This window comes from Echinops telfairi, unplaced genomic scaffold (genome assembly GCF_000313985.2).
Source record: "Echinops telfairi isolate 266 unplaced genomic scaffold, ASM31398v2 ScPeMD7_7424;HRSCAF=8462, whole genome shotgun sequence".
NCBI classification, from domain to species: Eukaryota; Metazoa; Chordata; class Mammalia; order Afrosoricida; family Tenrecidae; genus Echinops; species Echinops telfairi.
The window spans coordinates 72039093-72054039 of NW_022111324.1; the positions used below are offsets into that span (position 1 = coordinate 72039093).

The window sequence follows — 14947 nt, forward strand, 5'->3', positions numbered from 1 at the left end:
TTCTGCTGGCTTTTTCTATCACATGTTTTTAATGCCTCTGTCTCTCATCTGCTGCAGCTCCAGCCTCTTCATTCCCCTGCTCAGTACCTCCCACCTTCCCTCCTCCAGAGAACTTTACAGTCTTCGCAGTGGTGAGCACACATACCACACTGCACTGGTCATCAGGGGTCTGGAGCCAAAGTTCTCAACTCCCAGGACACTTCGGAAGTGTGAAGTGTCAGGGAAATTTATTACCAATTATGAGGACCCACGTTCCTAAGCTCACTATTTTTTTAAGTGGATTTGAACTTAGCCATAGAATAACATCACTGGGCCCCACTTGCATGCAGAATACTTTCTTGAGTGGGAGAGGAAAAGTAACACAACCTTATCTACACTACACTCTGTGGGGGTGGGGGTGTGGCTGCAAATGTCATCAGCTGGTGTTTTTTTCTCAACAAAAAGAAGTCAACCCCTCACTCAAACGTCTACCGAGCCCCCTGCCCCAAGATTATTTTTATTCATTTAATTTGGGGAGTGGCCATATGCTTTCACCACATGGCATTAAAAGGTGAATTGATCCTGGAGAAAGATGGTTCCTTTCTTTCCATTTCATTGTACTGGAAGTTGTTGGGTGATGGGAAGTTGACTTCAACTCGTAGCAACCCCATGTAACAGAGTAGAACGATGACCACAGAGTTTTCTAGGTTATAATCCTTATGGGAACAGGTCCCTTGGTCATTCTCCCATAGAGCTACTGGCTGGGTTAGAACGGTCAACGTTTAGATTAGCAATCAAGCACTTAACCATTGTGCCACCAGGATACCTTGTTACAGAAGTTAGGGCTATTTATTTATTTATTTTTACTAGTTCTAATTTATTATATTGGAATTCCAAAATTGGGCAAAAAATCCTGAGGATTTTTTTTAGATAGATATTAAAAATAACAAGTCTGAAACAGTTTACAAATGATGACTACATTTGCTAAAAAACATCTGATGGGGGCAATGATTGTACAAATGTACTTTACACAATTGATGTATGTATGGATTGTGATAGAGTTGTATGAGCCCCTAATTAAAAAAAAAATCTGATGATTTCCCATATATGCCTTTTTCAGATTTTTTTTATAAGAAATGTTAGAGGCAGAATTAAAGAGGGAAACACTATGTAAACCAAACAGTTCATGTTTTACCTGTAGTTGTGGCTTGGGTGTTTCAAACATCTGTTTGTCATGTCCATTAGTATAAAAACTTGAAAGGGATCTTGTGTTCTCCCATGAGGTATCTTGTGGTAACTTAAGCTTTCTCTTTCAACTAATATCTACAATCTCTACTTATTGTCTCAAATGAAACATAAAATGAAATCTTTCCTCAAGAAGAAGGAATGTGATAAATCTATCGTTTCTGTCTCTTGGGAGTAAACTTGTTATAGCTCCATGAATTTTACAGTTAAAAAGAAACTTAGTGGAGACGTTGCTTTGTAGCTGCAGAGTCTGAGCTTTTCCAGAATTGTGGCTCGGGGAACGTTGTAGGCTAAAGATAACAAAATCTATCATCCTTTCATGGAAATTCAAGATGTATTTTGAGACTGTGTAACTGGAAAACGAGGAGTGAAAAATGAAGCATTTGTACACAAGTAAAGTGCTGTGCTTCCTTGTTTAGTGCCCTATTTACCTTCCCCGTCACATAATTTTTTTTCTTACAGCTTATTAAAAGTGCAACATATTTTTGAAAAATCAATATGAATGAAGGTAGCAATGACGGTACCCCTCTGAAAAGTTACAGCCAACCATTGAACTAGACAGTTTAAATGGATGAATTGTATAGAATATGAATTATATCGCGAAAATCAATATACAATTATATTTGAAAACAGTGTTTTGTAATAGATTTACCCAAAACTACTAAGTGGGCTTCCTTCCTTCTTCAATAGTGAGCATTTCTTTCATGTAAGGAAAGGAGAGACTAAACAAAAATATAAAGCGAAATTTACCTAAGCTAGTATTTTTATTCCTTGCATGTTGCTTCCTTTAATCATTTGACTACCAAATTAAAGCTTTTTAGACTGAGAAAGCAGTAAGAGATGCTCATTCATTAATCCAACAAACACTAACCTGACATCCACAAGGAACCATGTATTAGCCGACAACTTTGGGGAGACGCAGACACACATACAAAAAGATATGGACCCTGCATTATGCCTTTAATAGCTTGCTTTTTATCTTTCTAAAATGAGTTTGCCAGAGCTCTATGTTCTAATGCATATTGCTTGGTGTTCTTGAGTGGTGCGTAACTGTTTGGTCTCAGACACGGTCTTAAAATAGGAGTGCTCATGCTGCTCTTACTGGAAACGCTGGCTTTATGTGCCTTATCTCCACTGAGAAGAGACACTTCCTTCCTTGGGCGATAGATTAATACTTGAGGATTGTCCTTGTGTTTTCCCTTCCCTGGTTTTAAACACAGACACATACACCGGACAGGGAGCAGCAGACTCAACATGCAGAGACTTGGGCTCTCAGTTGACTCGGCATCCAGAGGCTCAGCACACAGTGCTGCTGCTAGGACCCTGGGTGCCAAGGCAAGCTGAGGCCCATTGCTAAGATTGGAACTGGGGTGGAATCCTTCAAGAGTCTTTCCAGTCCTTGCATGCTGTGGGGGCTCTGCCATCTTGATTTCAACATTTCACTTCACTTAACGTTCCTAGTGAAGACATGTAAGTAATATTATGATTTTCAGGTGAATATAAAATGCATTCTGGAATGCATAAGGTATGGAGAAGAGGTCATTGAATGTATGAACCAGTAGATGGATTGTGAGGTTTGATGTCAAAAGGCTGAAACATGGAAGAACAATTGGTATTTTGAAGAGGAAATGGAATGTTTCTTATAAAGGTTCTGATGTCTTATTTAAAATGTGTGTGTGTACATATGTTGGGAAATCCTTGATAAAGTGAAGGAGCTGAGATTGGAGACTGGGGGCTCTGGTTCCTGTTTTGAGATTGAGGAGTGTATCTGGTCTCAGAGAATGTTGCACAGTCGGATTCCATTGGGAAAGTGCGATGGTGTCTGGGGAAAGGCTGCTTCCTGACAAGCCACTCCTGCCTCATCCATCTGACCCACAAGATGGCCCACATCCATTGTGTTACTCCATGTGCATTTAAAACCTCTCCAACAGGTTTGTTGTTTTTTTTAACTCCCAAGATTCTTTCATAAGGAGAGAGACCAAAAAATGTTATGCATGTATTTAAGAGCTGTGTGTGTTGTGGTGCTTTGTTCTTTATTGTCTTTCCTTTGTTTCTTTCTTTTTTCAGACCATCCAGGCCTTTCAAGTTACCAAAAAGGTAAAGTTGTTTGGGTTATTTTATTAAGTACTAACCTCACCTGCATGTCATCCCCCTTCTGATCTTTCCCCCACATTTTGCTGCTGTTTCCAAATTCCTTGTTTTTATTTTTTGTAAAATAAAGTATTTCCTTGACGTTTGCTACTTAAGGTAGCCTATCTCTCTAAAACTGGTTTGAATCTCAAGGTAGATTTTTTTTGCGTTTAAATTTTGCTTGTGTTTAATCATGCATATTTGGTTACTTGCTTTGCATTTCCTTCTTGTAACTGATTGCCTTTCAGAGTCTTCGCTGTTGAGGAAAGAGATACCACGCCACCAACTACCAGCACTTAATTCAAGTCAGTTTATTTTCAACGATTTGCCTGTGCTTAATATTTTTGATAAGATTAGAAGCAATCTGATATGTGAAGATATATTTTATCTTTTTGGTAGGAAAGCAAATTTTTTAAAAGCAAATTTTAAATGGATAAGAATTTCTGGAAGAATAGAGCATCTTCTCAGATGTTCTTATACTTAGTGGTTCCAGATATGACATTATTCTAGAAATTCAGATGCTCTTACTTCTGAAATCTGCCTTAGAAGAGTTACCATCACTTTGTAGTAAAATTAATATAAAAATCTGAATAAACTCCCCTTTCATTTCTGCAAGTATATATACTGTGTGAATATGTTCGGGTTAAGCATTGGGCTACGATGTGCATGGTTGGCAGTTCAAAACCACCAAAAGCTCCTCAGGAAAAAGACTGAGTTTTCTACTTGTGTAAACAGAGTCTTGGGAACCCACATAGGAGCCAGCATATTTAGCGACTAAAGAATTGCCACCACCATTAAGTCGCTTGATAATTTATATATCATACGAATATGTAAGAAATTTGACGGGACAAGTTTTTGACTAAGCATTATTGGTAATTTAGTGGCAGAGTCTTGGTAGCCACCCGCCTTTTCCCATACACAAAGTTCATTTATTTGGTCCACCTCTTGGTGTTTCAATGTTTTTGAAAGCTTTTAAAAGTTAAATTGCAACTACTAGGGTTATCACTAGGTGATTTTTGAGAATTCTTGAGAAGCAATTTTTTTAGCTGCTCTGGCAGCCCGATTGTTTGCCCTGACTTCTTCCGTTTGGGGTTCTCCTTTTGTCTGGTGAATCTATATTGTGTACAGTAGTAGCAGAGTATCTACAGGGACTGCCATTGAAGTTTCATTGTGCTTTTTAAATTTTTCTTTCTTTCTTTGATGGCAGTTCTCAAAGAGCTTAGAAATCCTCTTTGTTTCCATAATATGCTAAACTCATGTACAATCCCAAAATAGTGTCTGTGTCCTGTTTAGACATTAACAGACTTTCCTGAAACAATCTTAAGGGTTCTGTGAAAGCTATTAATTCAGCCATTTGGACTGAAGTAGCTTCAGGAATAGTTTGACTTTCAAGGACTTCATTAGCAGTTGTGATGGCAAACCCATCTCTGAGTGAGCTCTCAGGGGACTGGGCCTGAAGTAAGAGCTACACCAAAATAAAACTGAGTTCCAGCTAAAGGAGTGGCTATTACATCTTTCCAAGGCATTAGAAGCTGTTCAGCCATGTCCAAATAGCTCTCTATAGGATAGTTGTCCCTGTCCGCTTCAGGAAGGAGGTGGCTGGTTTTAAGCAAAACACATAGTGCAATTTAATGTTAGAAGCAGTCATAGAAGAGAATTTCATACGAGGTGTTGAGTCAAGGTGGAATTCATGCAGGATAGAGACAATATAAGGTACACAAACATCTACTGAATGATCTCGTACAAAGTCTGTGGGTGCTCTGTACTAGTGTAATAGTAGCAGCCACAGCCCAGAAGCAGAGATGGTGTCCTTGAACTACAGGATCATTCTGTAGGTTCTAGTAAACCAGAGATGTCTAATAACCTCCATGCTTCTGAGGCAATACATCTAAAGCATTTCCAGATACTTCATGCCCCAGTAAGAAAACAAATCTAAGTGATAATGAAGGAACCCTAAAACAGGTGTTTTTGCCAGAGCATCTTTTTATTTGTCTATGGCCTCCTGACCTTCTGGTGTAATTTGGAAGGAATGTGGTTCATAAGCCTTTTAAATATTTTTTAAATAAGGTCTGGGTTAAAAGAGAAAATTTGGGAATCTGGATCTGGATTCTATAATAGCTACAAAGTCCAAAAAAAAATCCTTGTAATTATTTCTTTGTTCTAGGAGTAATGAAAAGGCAAAGGTAGACTTTTGTTTAGGTTCCATACAGATAGCTAATGGGGGATTATGGAGCCCATGAAGGTCACAGAGGTCAGGGCAGTTCTAACTTCTGGAAACAGCCAAATGCAGAGCAATGCCCTCATCACTGTGAGCCTGCTGTGAGGTAGCGCATACTAACAAATCATTTACATAGGGTAGCAATTTGAATTTTTGCACAAACTGCAAAAGCTGCACATCTGCATGGAGAATTTAGAAGAAATGGGAGATTCAATGAATCTTGTGGCATTACAGTTCAGATAAATTGCTGCTTTTTCCCTCATCCCTGGCAAAAAGCAAACAAACACTGTCTTTCCAGATGTACAAGAAGAAATATATATACAAAAGATCAATCACTCTAAAAAAGAATAGCATTTAGGGGGATAGTGAAAAGCAGTAAATGAGTGCTTGGGAAAACTAGAAACCTTAGAAATGGCATGCAGATCCTGGACAAACCTCCAGCCCTTGTTATTTGGTATCTTAGCCAGAAGAACAGGGGCATTATAAGGGCTGGGACAGGGGGTGTTGGACCTATAGAAAGGAAATCTTGGTTAATGGAAACTAGTTCTCTTAACTTCGGCTTTAGGGGTTATTGGTGTATCTTTGCAAGCGTTTATAAACAAATCTATTTGAATCTTAATGCACTTGGTTATCAAAAATTGGCCTTCATCTCGAGACGTGATGGTTACCTTGAGGAGAAAGAGCCTAGGTGGGGCTACCTCGGGCATCTGGAGAGGGTAAGCACTTAGCAAGAGCAACACTTCGTCTCGCTGTATGTGCCCTTGTTCAGAATCCGCCTCAGTATACTTGAGGACACCAAATACACTGAACGTTGTCCTTTTCCAGTACACTGCAAAGGATCATTCCAATGGGATAAAATAATCTCCGCCTCATAGCTTGACAGGAGTATCAAAACTAAGCAAAAGGGGATGTAAATCTTTGGTCGGACCAAGGAAAATTGAAACAGCTTGGAGAATGAATCAAGGTTTATTCTTGATTAGTGATCCCTACTGCCTTCATGGCCAAAGTATTCAGACAACTTCTGGAGTAATAGACTCTGATCATCCTAAAACACTCATCGTTGTTCTCTTTATAAAAGTTAAATTTTTGTCCAGTCACGGGAGTGGGGGGTGGTGGGGGCCAGGGAGTTGTAGCTTTTAGAATAGCCTCAAGTAATCTCTTGTTCATAACTCCAGACTAACAATTCAGTGGCTGCTTTGTCTGTATTTAAAGTGAAGCTTCCATTGAGCCTGCTCCATTCATAACCGAGCTTCCCTTGGTCTCGGTTATCTCACAGACCAGTCCATGTAAGCCAGAGAAGGCAGGATGGTAAAGTTCAACAGTGATTTAAAATTCTTCGGCAATATGCAATTTGTGAAATCGTTAACATTGCTGCCAAATTCTATGTCTCCTAATGGTGAACAGAATACGAGAGAAATCTTCAGCATCTATGCGAATGATTTTAAAGAGCATTTCTGGCAGAAAAAGTTTCTTAGTCGATTTCTCAGGAAAAGAAGAAGCTCAAAAAGAGTATTATCAGAAGTGAAGGAGGGTGTGAAGAAGCGCCTGCCAACAAGCAAACGCCTGGCTTGGGAGCATCTGCTTACATCGCCTCTTTGCCCGGTTAACTGGAAAGTAGGGTCCTGCAGGAAGGCTGCTTGCTGTCTTTTAGAGGCCTCGAACTACCAATCAGAGTAGACATGTCACTGAGGTTCTTTGATTCAGGGACCTTTAGATTCAGTTTGCTGCCCAGAAAAGCAAATTTAGAAAGATCAAATGATCCACAAGTGGCCACTGGTTCTGGCTTTAGTAAGGCTAGACCAACCAGACAAAAGACGGGACCAAAAGTTATTCATGTACTACGATGAAGTTTTAAAAATGTACAAAAAATGGAATTAAAACAGAAAGGGATTTTCCCACGAACTTTTGGAAGCCTCCTCCTAGGTAGGAGTCCTCGAACATGGCTGCGGTTTGCCTCTGGAGCAGGCGTTTCCCATTGTCCTTCTGAGAGAGAGAAAAACATCCTCGAAAGAAACAGAAGCAGATCTTCCAGGCAGTCTCGAAGCGCTACAATGCAGGGAGTGGAGCTTAGATTCCAGAGGTGCTGTCCCTTGAGACAATTTCTGAGCGGCTGTGGAGACAGATTCCAAATAGCTTGGCTAGTACCACAGCCCAAGGCCTCGGCACCTCAGGGTCATGGAAGGCACCGCACCTTCCGCATCCCACTAATGAATGAAATATGTCTAAGAAGACCATCTCGTCATCCGTGACGAGTAAGAGCAAAGCATTTTCATGAGGATTTGCAACTGAAGTTGGGCAACACAGAGTGAAATACAGTGCTCCAGCCATTAAGGGGGGGGGGGGGGCATCTTCATAGTGGCTAATCTTTTCCTGACAACATTGTATAATAATAGTTGAGGTAAGCCATTTTCAAGAGCGTGTTCATTTTATGCTCCCAGAACACGGGTACACGTTTTCACAGAACAGCCATCTGTCTTTAGTCCCTCCCCTTATTTGCCCAAGACTGAGGGCCTTCTTTTGCATACCTGTGTATTTTAGTTTTTGCCAACATAATAGTAAATTTGTTTTTTAGGAATTTGAGGTTATTTACATTGATTTCTCATTTATTTCCAGAGTAACCCCAGAATAAGGTGGCTCAGAACCCACATGTATTTTTGAGGGACTTCCCATGCTGTAAGCATGAAAACTCTAGTATCACACTGTGGCCAGGATGTCAGGCAGTGTGCACACTCACTAGCTCAGGTATAATATTCCTCCATGAGCATCGTCATTCACTCTGCTCCTTCGAAGACAATCAGTGCTTCAGAAAGATGTACTACTTAGACTTCCCCTGTTGAGAAGATGATGGGAACATCTATACCAGACAGAGCTGCAGGCATCTGGGACAGTAGTAAGGCCTTGGGGAAAACTGTCGCTTGGTCATTCGCTGCAAAATGATTGTCTGCTGTAACCTAGGTGTGGCTGCACTGGACTGCATTTACAATGGTGTGGTGGTGGTATCTAAAGATCCCCACCCACCGCCACCCCAAATTCAGGAGGCTGCCAGAAAAATAGTATCTGATACCAGAAGAACCTAATGCAAGAAAAAGAAAGGTCTCTTTGAAAAGCCTTCTGATCAATGCACGTGTGGTCACTTTTCAAATAATGTGCAGGCGCTTTCTTCTTTGTCACCTGGGTATAAGATATATACCTTGAACTCGGGGTCTCCAGGAGTGGAATCAGCATGTTTAAGAAAATATATAACTAGGCTATTTATAGACTATTTTAAATGTCCTTTGCTTCTCTGGTTTTTCTGCCTTATTAGATTTATATCTTGATATTAAAAATATCATCTGGATTTCATGTTGCACATGAACCTTTTGTTTTCCATGTGGCATGCACAGCTCCATGATGGCAGAGACAGCAGGAGAAGCAGAAATAGCCATCCAAATGAAGTCGCATTTAAGAGAAACCTGTCTGAGTAGAATGTACTGAGAATGCCCCAGTGGTGCTTTCAATGCTCAGGATGGTGATCCCTTTTCCTAAGTGCGAACAGTTGTCACTAGGAAAGGTTAGCGTGAGAAACATCTGCTGGGTGCGGAAGTGGAATTGTAATATAGTAAGGTTAAAAGTGTTTGGAAGAAAGTGCTGAAATCATTCCTGCCATAAACTTTCCATATGTCGTCAGTGCACATAGAGGGTATATAACAGAGCTACAAAATTAAAACCAAATGTTTTCAAACAGAAGAAAAGCAATTATTGACTGAGGCTTGTAAGGTTGCTATGCAATGCATGTGTGTGCAGATTTCTCAAGCACACAAAACAAAAAGCCATTATATGGGTAGATTAAACCATAGTATGAAAGAAAACTAAGCAATTAGGGGCCTGCTGCCTTCTATTGATAACATGTTTGGATGTGAAAAGCAAAAACCAAAAAAAAACAACAACCACGTAACTTGTAGCTTTTTCTAAAGAAAATTGATCCATTTAAAATAAATCACAATGGGCAATTGTGTAAGCCTGAGGCCATTTTCATTTCAGAGAGTTGATCTTTTAAAGGTACAAACTGTAAAGGACTCTACGTCTGAAGCCTTGAATAGAAAGTCTACCATGTACCGTTAAGACAAAGGCCGCCTGGCTTCAAAGCCAGGAGCGTTCATCTTAGTTTGCATTTGGTGGAGGAGGAAGTAGCCTGGGAAATATTTTTTGCCTTGGGTGTGTTCTATAATGTGAACGTTACTGACCACTGGCGTTTACGTTTGCACAACCACAATCAGCATGTTAGGATTTATGTGTTTTCGTTACATTCAGAATTATTCCTAAAAGGTTACTCCATCTTAACTAGTATATGCTTTCCTTAATGAATTTTTTTTAATCTAGAAAGTCCACTCTAGTGACTAATATTGAAACTTGTAGTCTGTCGGTCTACGTAATTTTGCTTAGCTATGAAATTAATTGTTGGTGTAGCATAAGAGTTTAATTTTAAAATAGGAATTTGGGAACAGACTTGAGTGGCAAATTTAGTTATTGAAAATGACTTGTTTATCTTGTGTTTGAATGAGAGTGGACACGTGGTGTTTAATTGGCTCTAGGACCTGACTGTTGGGTTGCTAGCTGTGTTAGTCTGGGTGGACTAGAGAAACAAATTCATAGAGACACTCATATGTGTATAAGAAAGAGCTTTATATACAAGAGCAGTTGAATAGTGAGGAAACATCCCAGCCCAGTCCAGATCAAGTCCAAAAGTTCAATATTAGCCCACATGTCTGATACCAATCTATAAAGTCCTCTTCAGACTCAGGAAACACATGCAATGACGTTGAATGCAGGACGATCACAGGCCAGTGGGTAGGAAGTCTTTGGATCCAGTGGCTCTAAGCATCTCAGCGCTGGCAGGGGTCTCTATGTGACTTCTCCAGGTCCAGGGTTCTGGCTGCGTCAGGGTAGGTCCATGTGGCTTTTCCTCGGGGATGTCTCGCAGGGAGTCAGCCTTGTGTCTTGTCAGTAGAGCATCTCCAAGGGAGTGAGTCAATAGAGAACATGTCTCACCTGCAAGGAGGAAATACCAGAGTTCCCAGAATTCTCAGAAGGCCATGCCCACACAGAGGCCTCATTGGCTATAGCCTAGTTTACAGACTAGACTCCACCCCTTCACTCGTAATCCTCTCAAGTCCCAAATCGACACCAGATTACGTAGCTACCACACTAGCTTTGTGACTTTGAACATGTTACTTGGCCTGTGCCTGCTTCCGTTGTGTCTCGTACGGTTGTTGTGAGACTTCAGTGGGGTAATATGGCCTATGTAAAGCCCAAGAGCAGCTGTGTATTTGGTGAGGGGGAGACACTATTATTTATTTACTTTCATAATATTACTTTAAAAGAACAATAAGGAAAAACTGCCTGTGTCGTACTCCCTTAAAGTATAAATGTGTCGTCGTGTTTAAATGTCCTGATTACAGTTGTGATTTGATAATACCTGTAAAGACACCCACGGGTGAAGTTAAGAGTTCAGAATGTAGAAATCAGCTATCTATTCCAAGAGGCATATAGTGGCTTTTTTCTAGAATGTCAGTTAGAGCTGCCAGCTTTGTTTATAACTGTTAGTATAATCGTGAAGAAATCACACAAATGGATGAGTCCGAAGCCTCTTTCAATGAGCCAGAAGTGGCGTCACAGCAGCAAATGAACAAACATTGGCGAGAATTCGAGCATCATGGCCCACAATGAAATGCGCCCTCCCCACACCTCATTATAAAAAGTCAAGAAACCTAAAATTGGCCTAACACATTTTGAATTTTAGGAAAAGTTCAAATCTTTCAGTAGAATGTAGTGACAGAGAAGGTGGGAAGGGCTTCCGAAAGAAAGGGGCTTTTGATGGTAGGATTGGTACCATAGACTAGGAAGAGACAAGTCCCTGGCTGGTACAAATCATGGATGATGCACTTCGCTGTAAGCACCACGGGAAAGGCCTGGCAACCTACCTTCGAAACGGCAGCCCTGGAATGCCCTGAGAAGGGCCGTGCTCCTCCGACACAGGCTCGCTCTAGTCAGCCTCTCACTGACTGGAGCCACCCGCGTGGCCTGCAGAAGCACAGCGTGGTAACAGATATTCACTGAGCTCTAGCTAAAAAGTACTATTCAAGGTACAGCAATAAACAAAAAAGACATATCTCTACGCTGAGGGGCCTCACAGTCTAATGTGTATGTATGTCCATTATATTTTTGTAGTCTGTATGTGTGTATCATTGCTGTTTTTAGGAGCATATAGAATGTGAGGAAATAAAGGCAGCAAATATATGTTTCCCTGCAGGGGTCCTGGGTGAGAAGAGAAGGAAGAAAGGAAGGTTACACATCTGCATGAAAACAAACAACAACAAAAAAACAAATAGTGGTCAAGTCCACTCTGACTCAAGGCGACCCCTTGTGTGTCAGGGTTTTCAGTGCTCATCTTTCAAAAGTAGACCAGGCCTTTCTTCTGGGGTGCCCCTGAGTGGATGCAAGCTTCAACCTTTTGATTAACAGCTAGTCCTCTGGCCCACCCAGGGACTTTAGATACCTGTACCGGGTCATAAATGATGGGGATCTAACAAGTTCTTCTCTTAGGAAAGAGAGCACTTTGTGTTGCTTCTAAACGGCCTTTGTGATTTTTCTTTGCTCTATAGTTACGCAGCCCTGATAGCCGACTGGCCTGTGGTGGTCTTGGGCCTGTGCACCGTGTTTATCGTGGTCTGTGCCTTGGTCGGCGTGTTAGTCCCAGAGCTTCCCGACTTCTCTGACCCATTGCTGGTAAGAAGGATCTGCCAGTACAATTGGCTTCTCTCTCATCTTTAGCCCAGATCATCTGAAAAAAAATGGAAGTCTTTGTGTTACATGTACCCCATTTCTGTTTCAGACGTTTCCAGACGTCAGTCAGCAGACAACTCTCCTACACTTGAGACCATGTGTCTTACTTGCTGTAAACAATCTGCAAGTTTTCCTTCTGGATTCCCATGTCTAAGCTAAAAAAGATGGAGACTGAATACTATTGAAGCAGTTTTATACATTCTTTAAGACTGAGTGTGTATTTTCCCCAAAGGAAATTAAAACAATTTTCATATTTTTAACAGATAGCAGGTTTTGTTTTAGCTCATTTGAACCTTCTGAAGTGGAATACTGAGGGAAACAATGCATTTGCATCTAGTATAATAAATCATACTCTTTGTCAAAACACTCCAACGTACATAATTTAGTTTGACCATATTTTTTGTTGCATAAAATTAATTACTTGCAAGATTCTTAGGGGTGGAGTAGAAAGATAAGCTCCTGGTAGGCTTTTTCCACTCTGAGACATGTAGGGGAACAAAGAATCAGCACTGTTTGTCCGGGATAGGTGATCATGACCATGTCATCTTGGGTTCACGTTCTTCTCCTCGGGTAGCTGTGAGCAATGTCTGTGTGTTTGGCTGAAAGCCATGGATCACTTTGACAACCCTTTTCCAAACTCTAATCGGGACTACACTTCCCCTGACATGAACTGCTTTAACGGGAATGTGTCATATTTTGCTCTAGGGTTTTGAGCCCAGAGGGACCGCAATAGGCCAAAGACTGGTCACTTGGAATAACATGGTGAAAAATACTGGATACAAAGCAACATTGGCAAATTATCCTTTCAAATATGCAGATGAGCAAGCCAAAAGGTAAGTTTTTAAATGTAGACAATGCATTGCTTAATGAATTCCACACTTAAAAATGTAAAAAAAAAAAAAATGCTACTGAATTTATTTAACTTGGCTTTTTTTTTTTACTTTTTGTTCTGTTAGAATGTAAAGGTTAGGTTTTCTTTGTCAACAGTGAAAAAATTACTTGCTTATATTAAAGGCTTCAAAAAGAAGGAAAATTGAATTAAAAGATAGTGGAAATTTCCCACAATTTCTTTGAAATCCCCCCACCCCACCCCGCATACAATCCAAGGAACTTTGACAGCACTGTTGAGTAGGTGTTGGGCTGCGAACCTCGAGGTCAATTGTTCAAACCCACCAGCTATTCCTTGGGAGAAATTTCAGGCTGTCAGCCCCCGTGAAGGTTTACAGCCTTGTTGGAATTGACTTTAATATTAATTACTAAATAGGTCCTGGCTTTCAGGATATATTGTTGCACATATATTTCTAAGTCTTAAACTAGCAAGAGGCTTATGGGAGATTAACTTTTTGGTCTATTTCAGCCATCGGGACGATAGATGGTCAGATGATCATTATGAACGAGAAAAGAGAGAGGTTGACTGGAACTTCCACAAAGACAGCTTTTTCTGCGACATTCCAAGTGAGTGGCTCCATTTATGGGGAAGACGTCCCTCTGCAATTACCTTGAGATTGCACATGACTGTGCTCCAGCCCAGTGTTTCCCAAAGTGGGGTTTCTAAGGGTAGTAGGTGAAATAAAGCTAGGCACCAAAGCTCTAGACTGGAATATGTGACCCATATTCACACAGCTGCAATGTTTCTCTTGTGCGCTAAGAGATTTTAGCTTAATTGCTCTTTATTTGACTAAATCAACTGCTAATGTGCGTTTACTTCCTTATAAAATCAGTAAGCGATGATGGAGTTACATTTAGTTCTAAGGAAGATCTAAATTTAATAAAATGCTTGACTGTTCCAAAATTTTCAAGTTATTTTTAAAACTCTTTGTATGGTCTATTTTAAAGATATCTTAGTTAAGTATTAAGTCCATTTTTATCTATACCCTGAAATAATGCATCTTATCCAACAGAGTAATTTAAAATGTAGATTCATTCAAAAAGCATATTCCCGCCTCAGCACTAGGCATCAGAGATAAAGAGAAGGGGAAAAATCAAGTCCAGGGGTCCAGAGCTTGAATGCTACAGAGCCCTGACATGAATATGAATGAGTGAAGCTGACTCACTGTAAGAGAAGACAATCATGAAAGTAGTGACTGAGGCCTTTGCCGAAATGAGGGCCCAAGGTGGCAAGAACACTTCAGAGACCATGAGTCCAGATTTAGGTCTCTAAATGCAGGCAACACATTCACTGTGCAAGCAAAACAAGTGTTATAGCCGACAGGAGAGGAGATGATCTTGACCTAGGGGAAATAGAGTAAAAGCTGTGAAAGATGAACCTTGTGAGGGAAGGAAACCATAAATATGTTCCAGGAATAGAGAGCAGTAGAGAAGTGGCGAGGCTGTACACTGTCAACACCAGGAAACTTGGGAGACCAGCACAATCCCATCAAGACTTCACTGTATCTGAAGACAGGCGTGGCCAGGTGACACTGTTGGGTAACTGCTGGTCTAGCCAGAAGGTGTCTGGGATGCCCGGCCTGGTGATCTTCGGAAAGGCCGCAGGCTGGAGATCCCTAGGGAGCAGTTCTCTGCAGCACACGTGGAGCCCCCACGTGGTGACAT

At 40.8% G+C, this 14947-nt stretch overlaps 1 protein-coding gene across 4 annotated transcripts in view; it reads left to right on the forward strand.

Annotated features, from left to right (window-relative positions):
* The window catches only part of DISP1 (dispatched RND transporter family member 1), a 218988-nt gene that overhangs the window by 189462 nt on the left and 14579 nt on the right, over window positions 1–14947 (forward strand). For 3 of the 4 annotated variants that reach the window (XM_045298064.1, XM_045298065.1, XM_004699931.3), the window contains 4 exons: window positions 3292–3321; window positions 12214–12337; window positions 13100–13227; window positions 13752–13849. In XM_045298064.1, coding sequence (XP_045153999.1) covers window positions 3292–3321; window positions 12214–12337; window positions 13100–13227; window positions 13752–13849 — 380 coding nt within the window. Of the gene's footprint in view, window positions 1–3291; window positions 3322–4529; window positions 6289–12213; window positions 12338–13099; window positions 13228–13751; window positions 13850–14947 lie in introns of those variants that run through there. The other variant, XM_045298066.1, reaches the window with a different exon arrangement.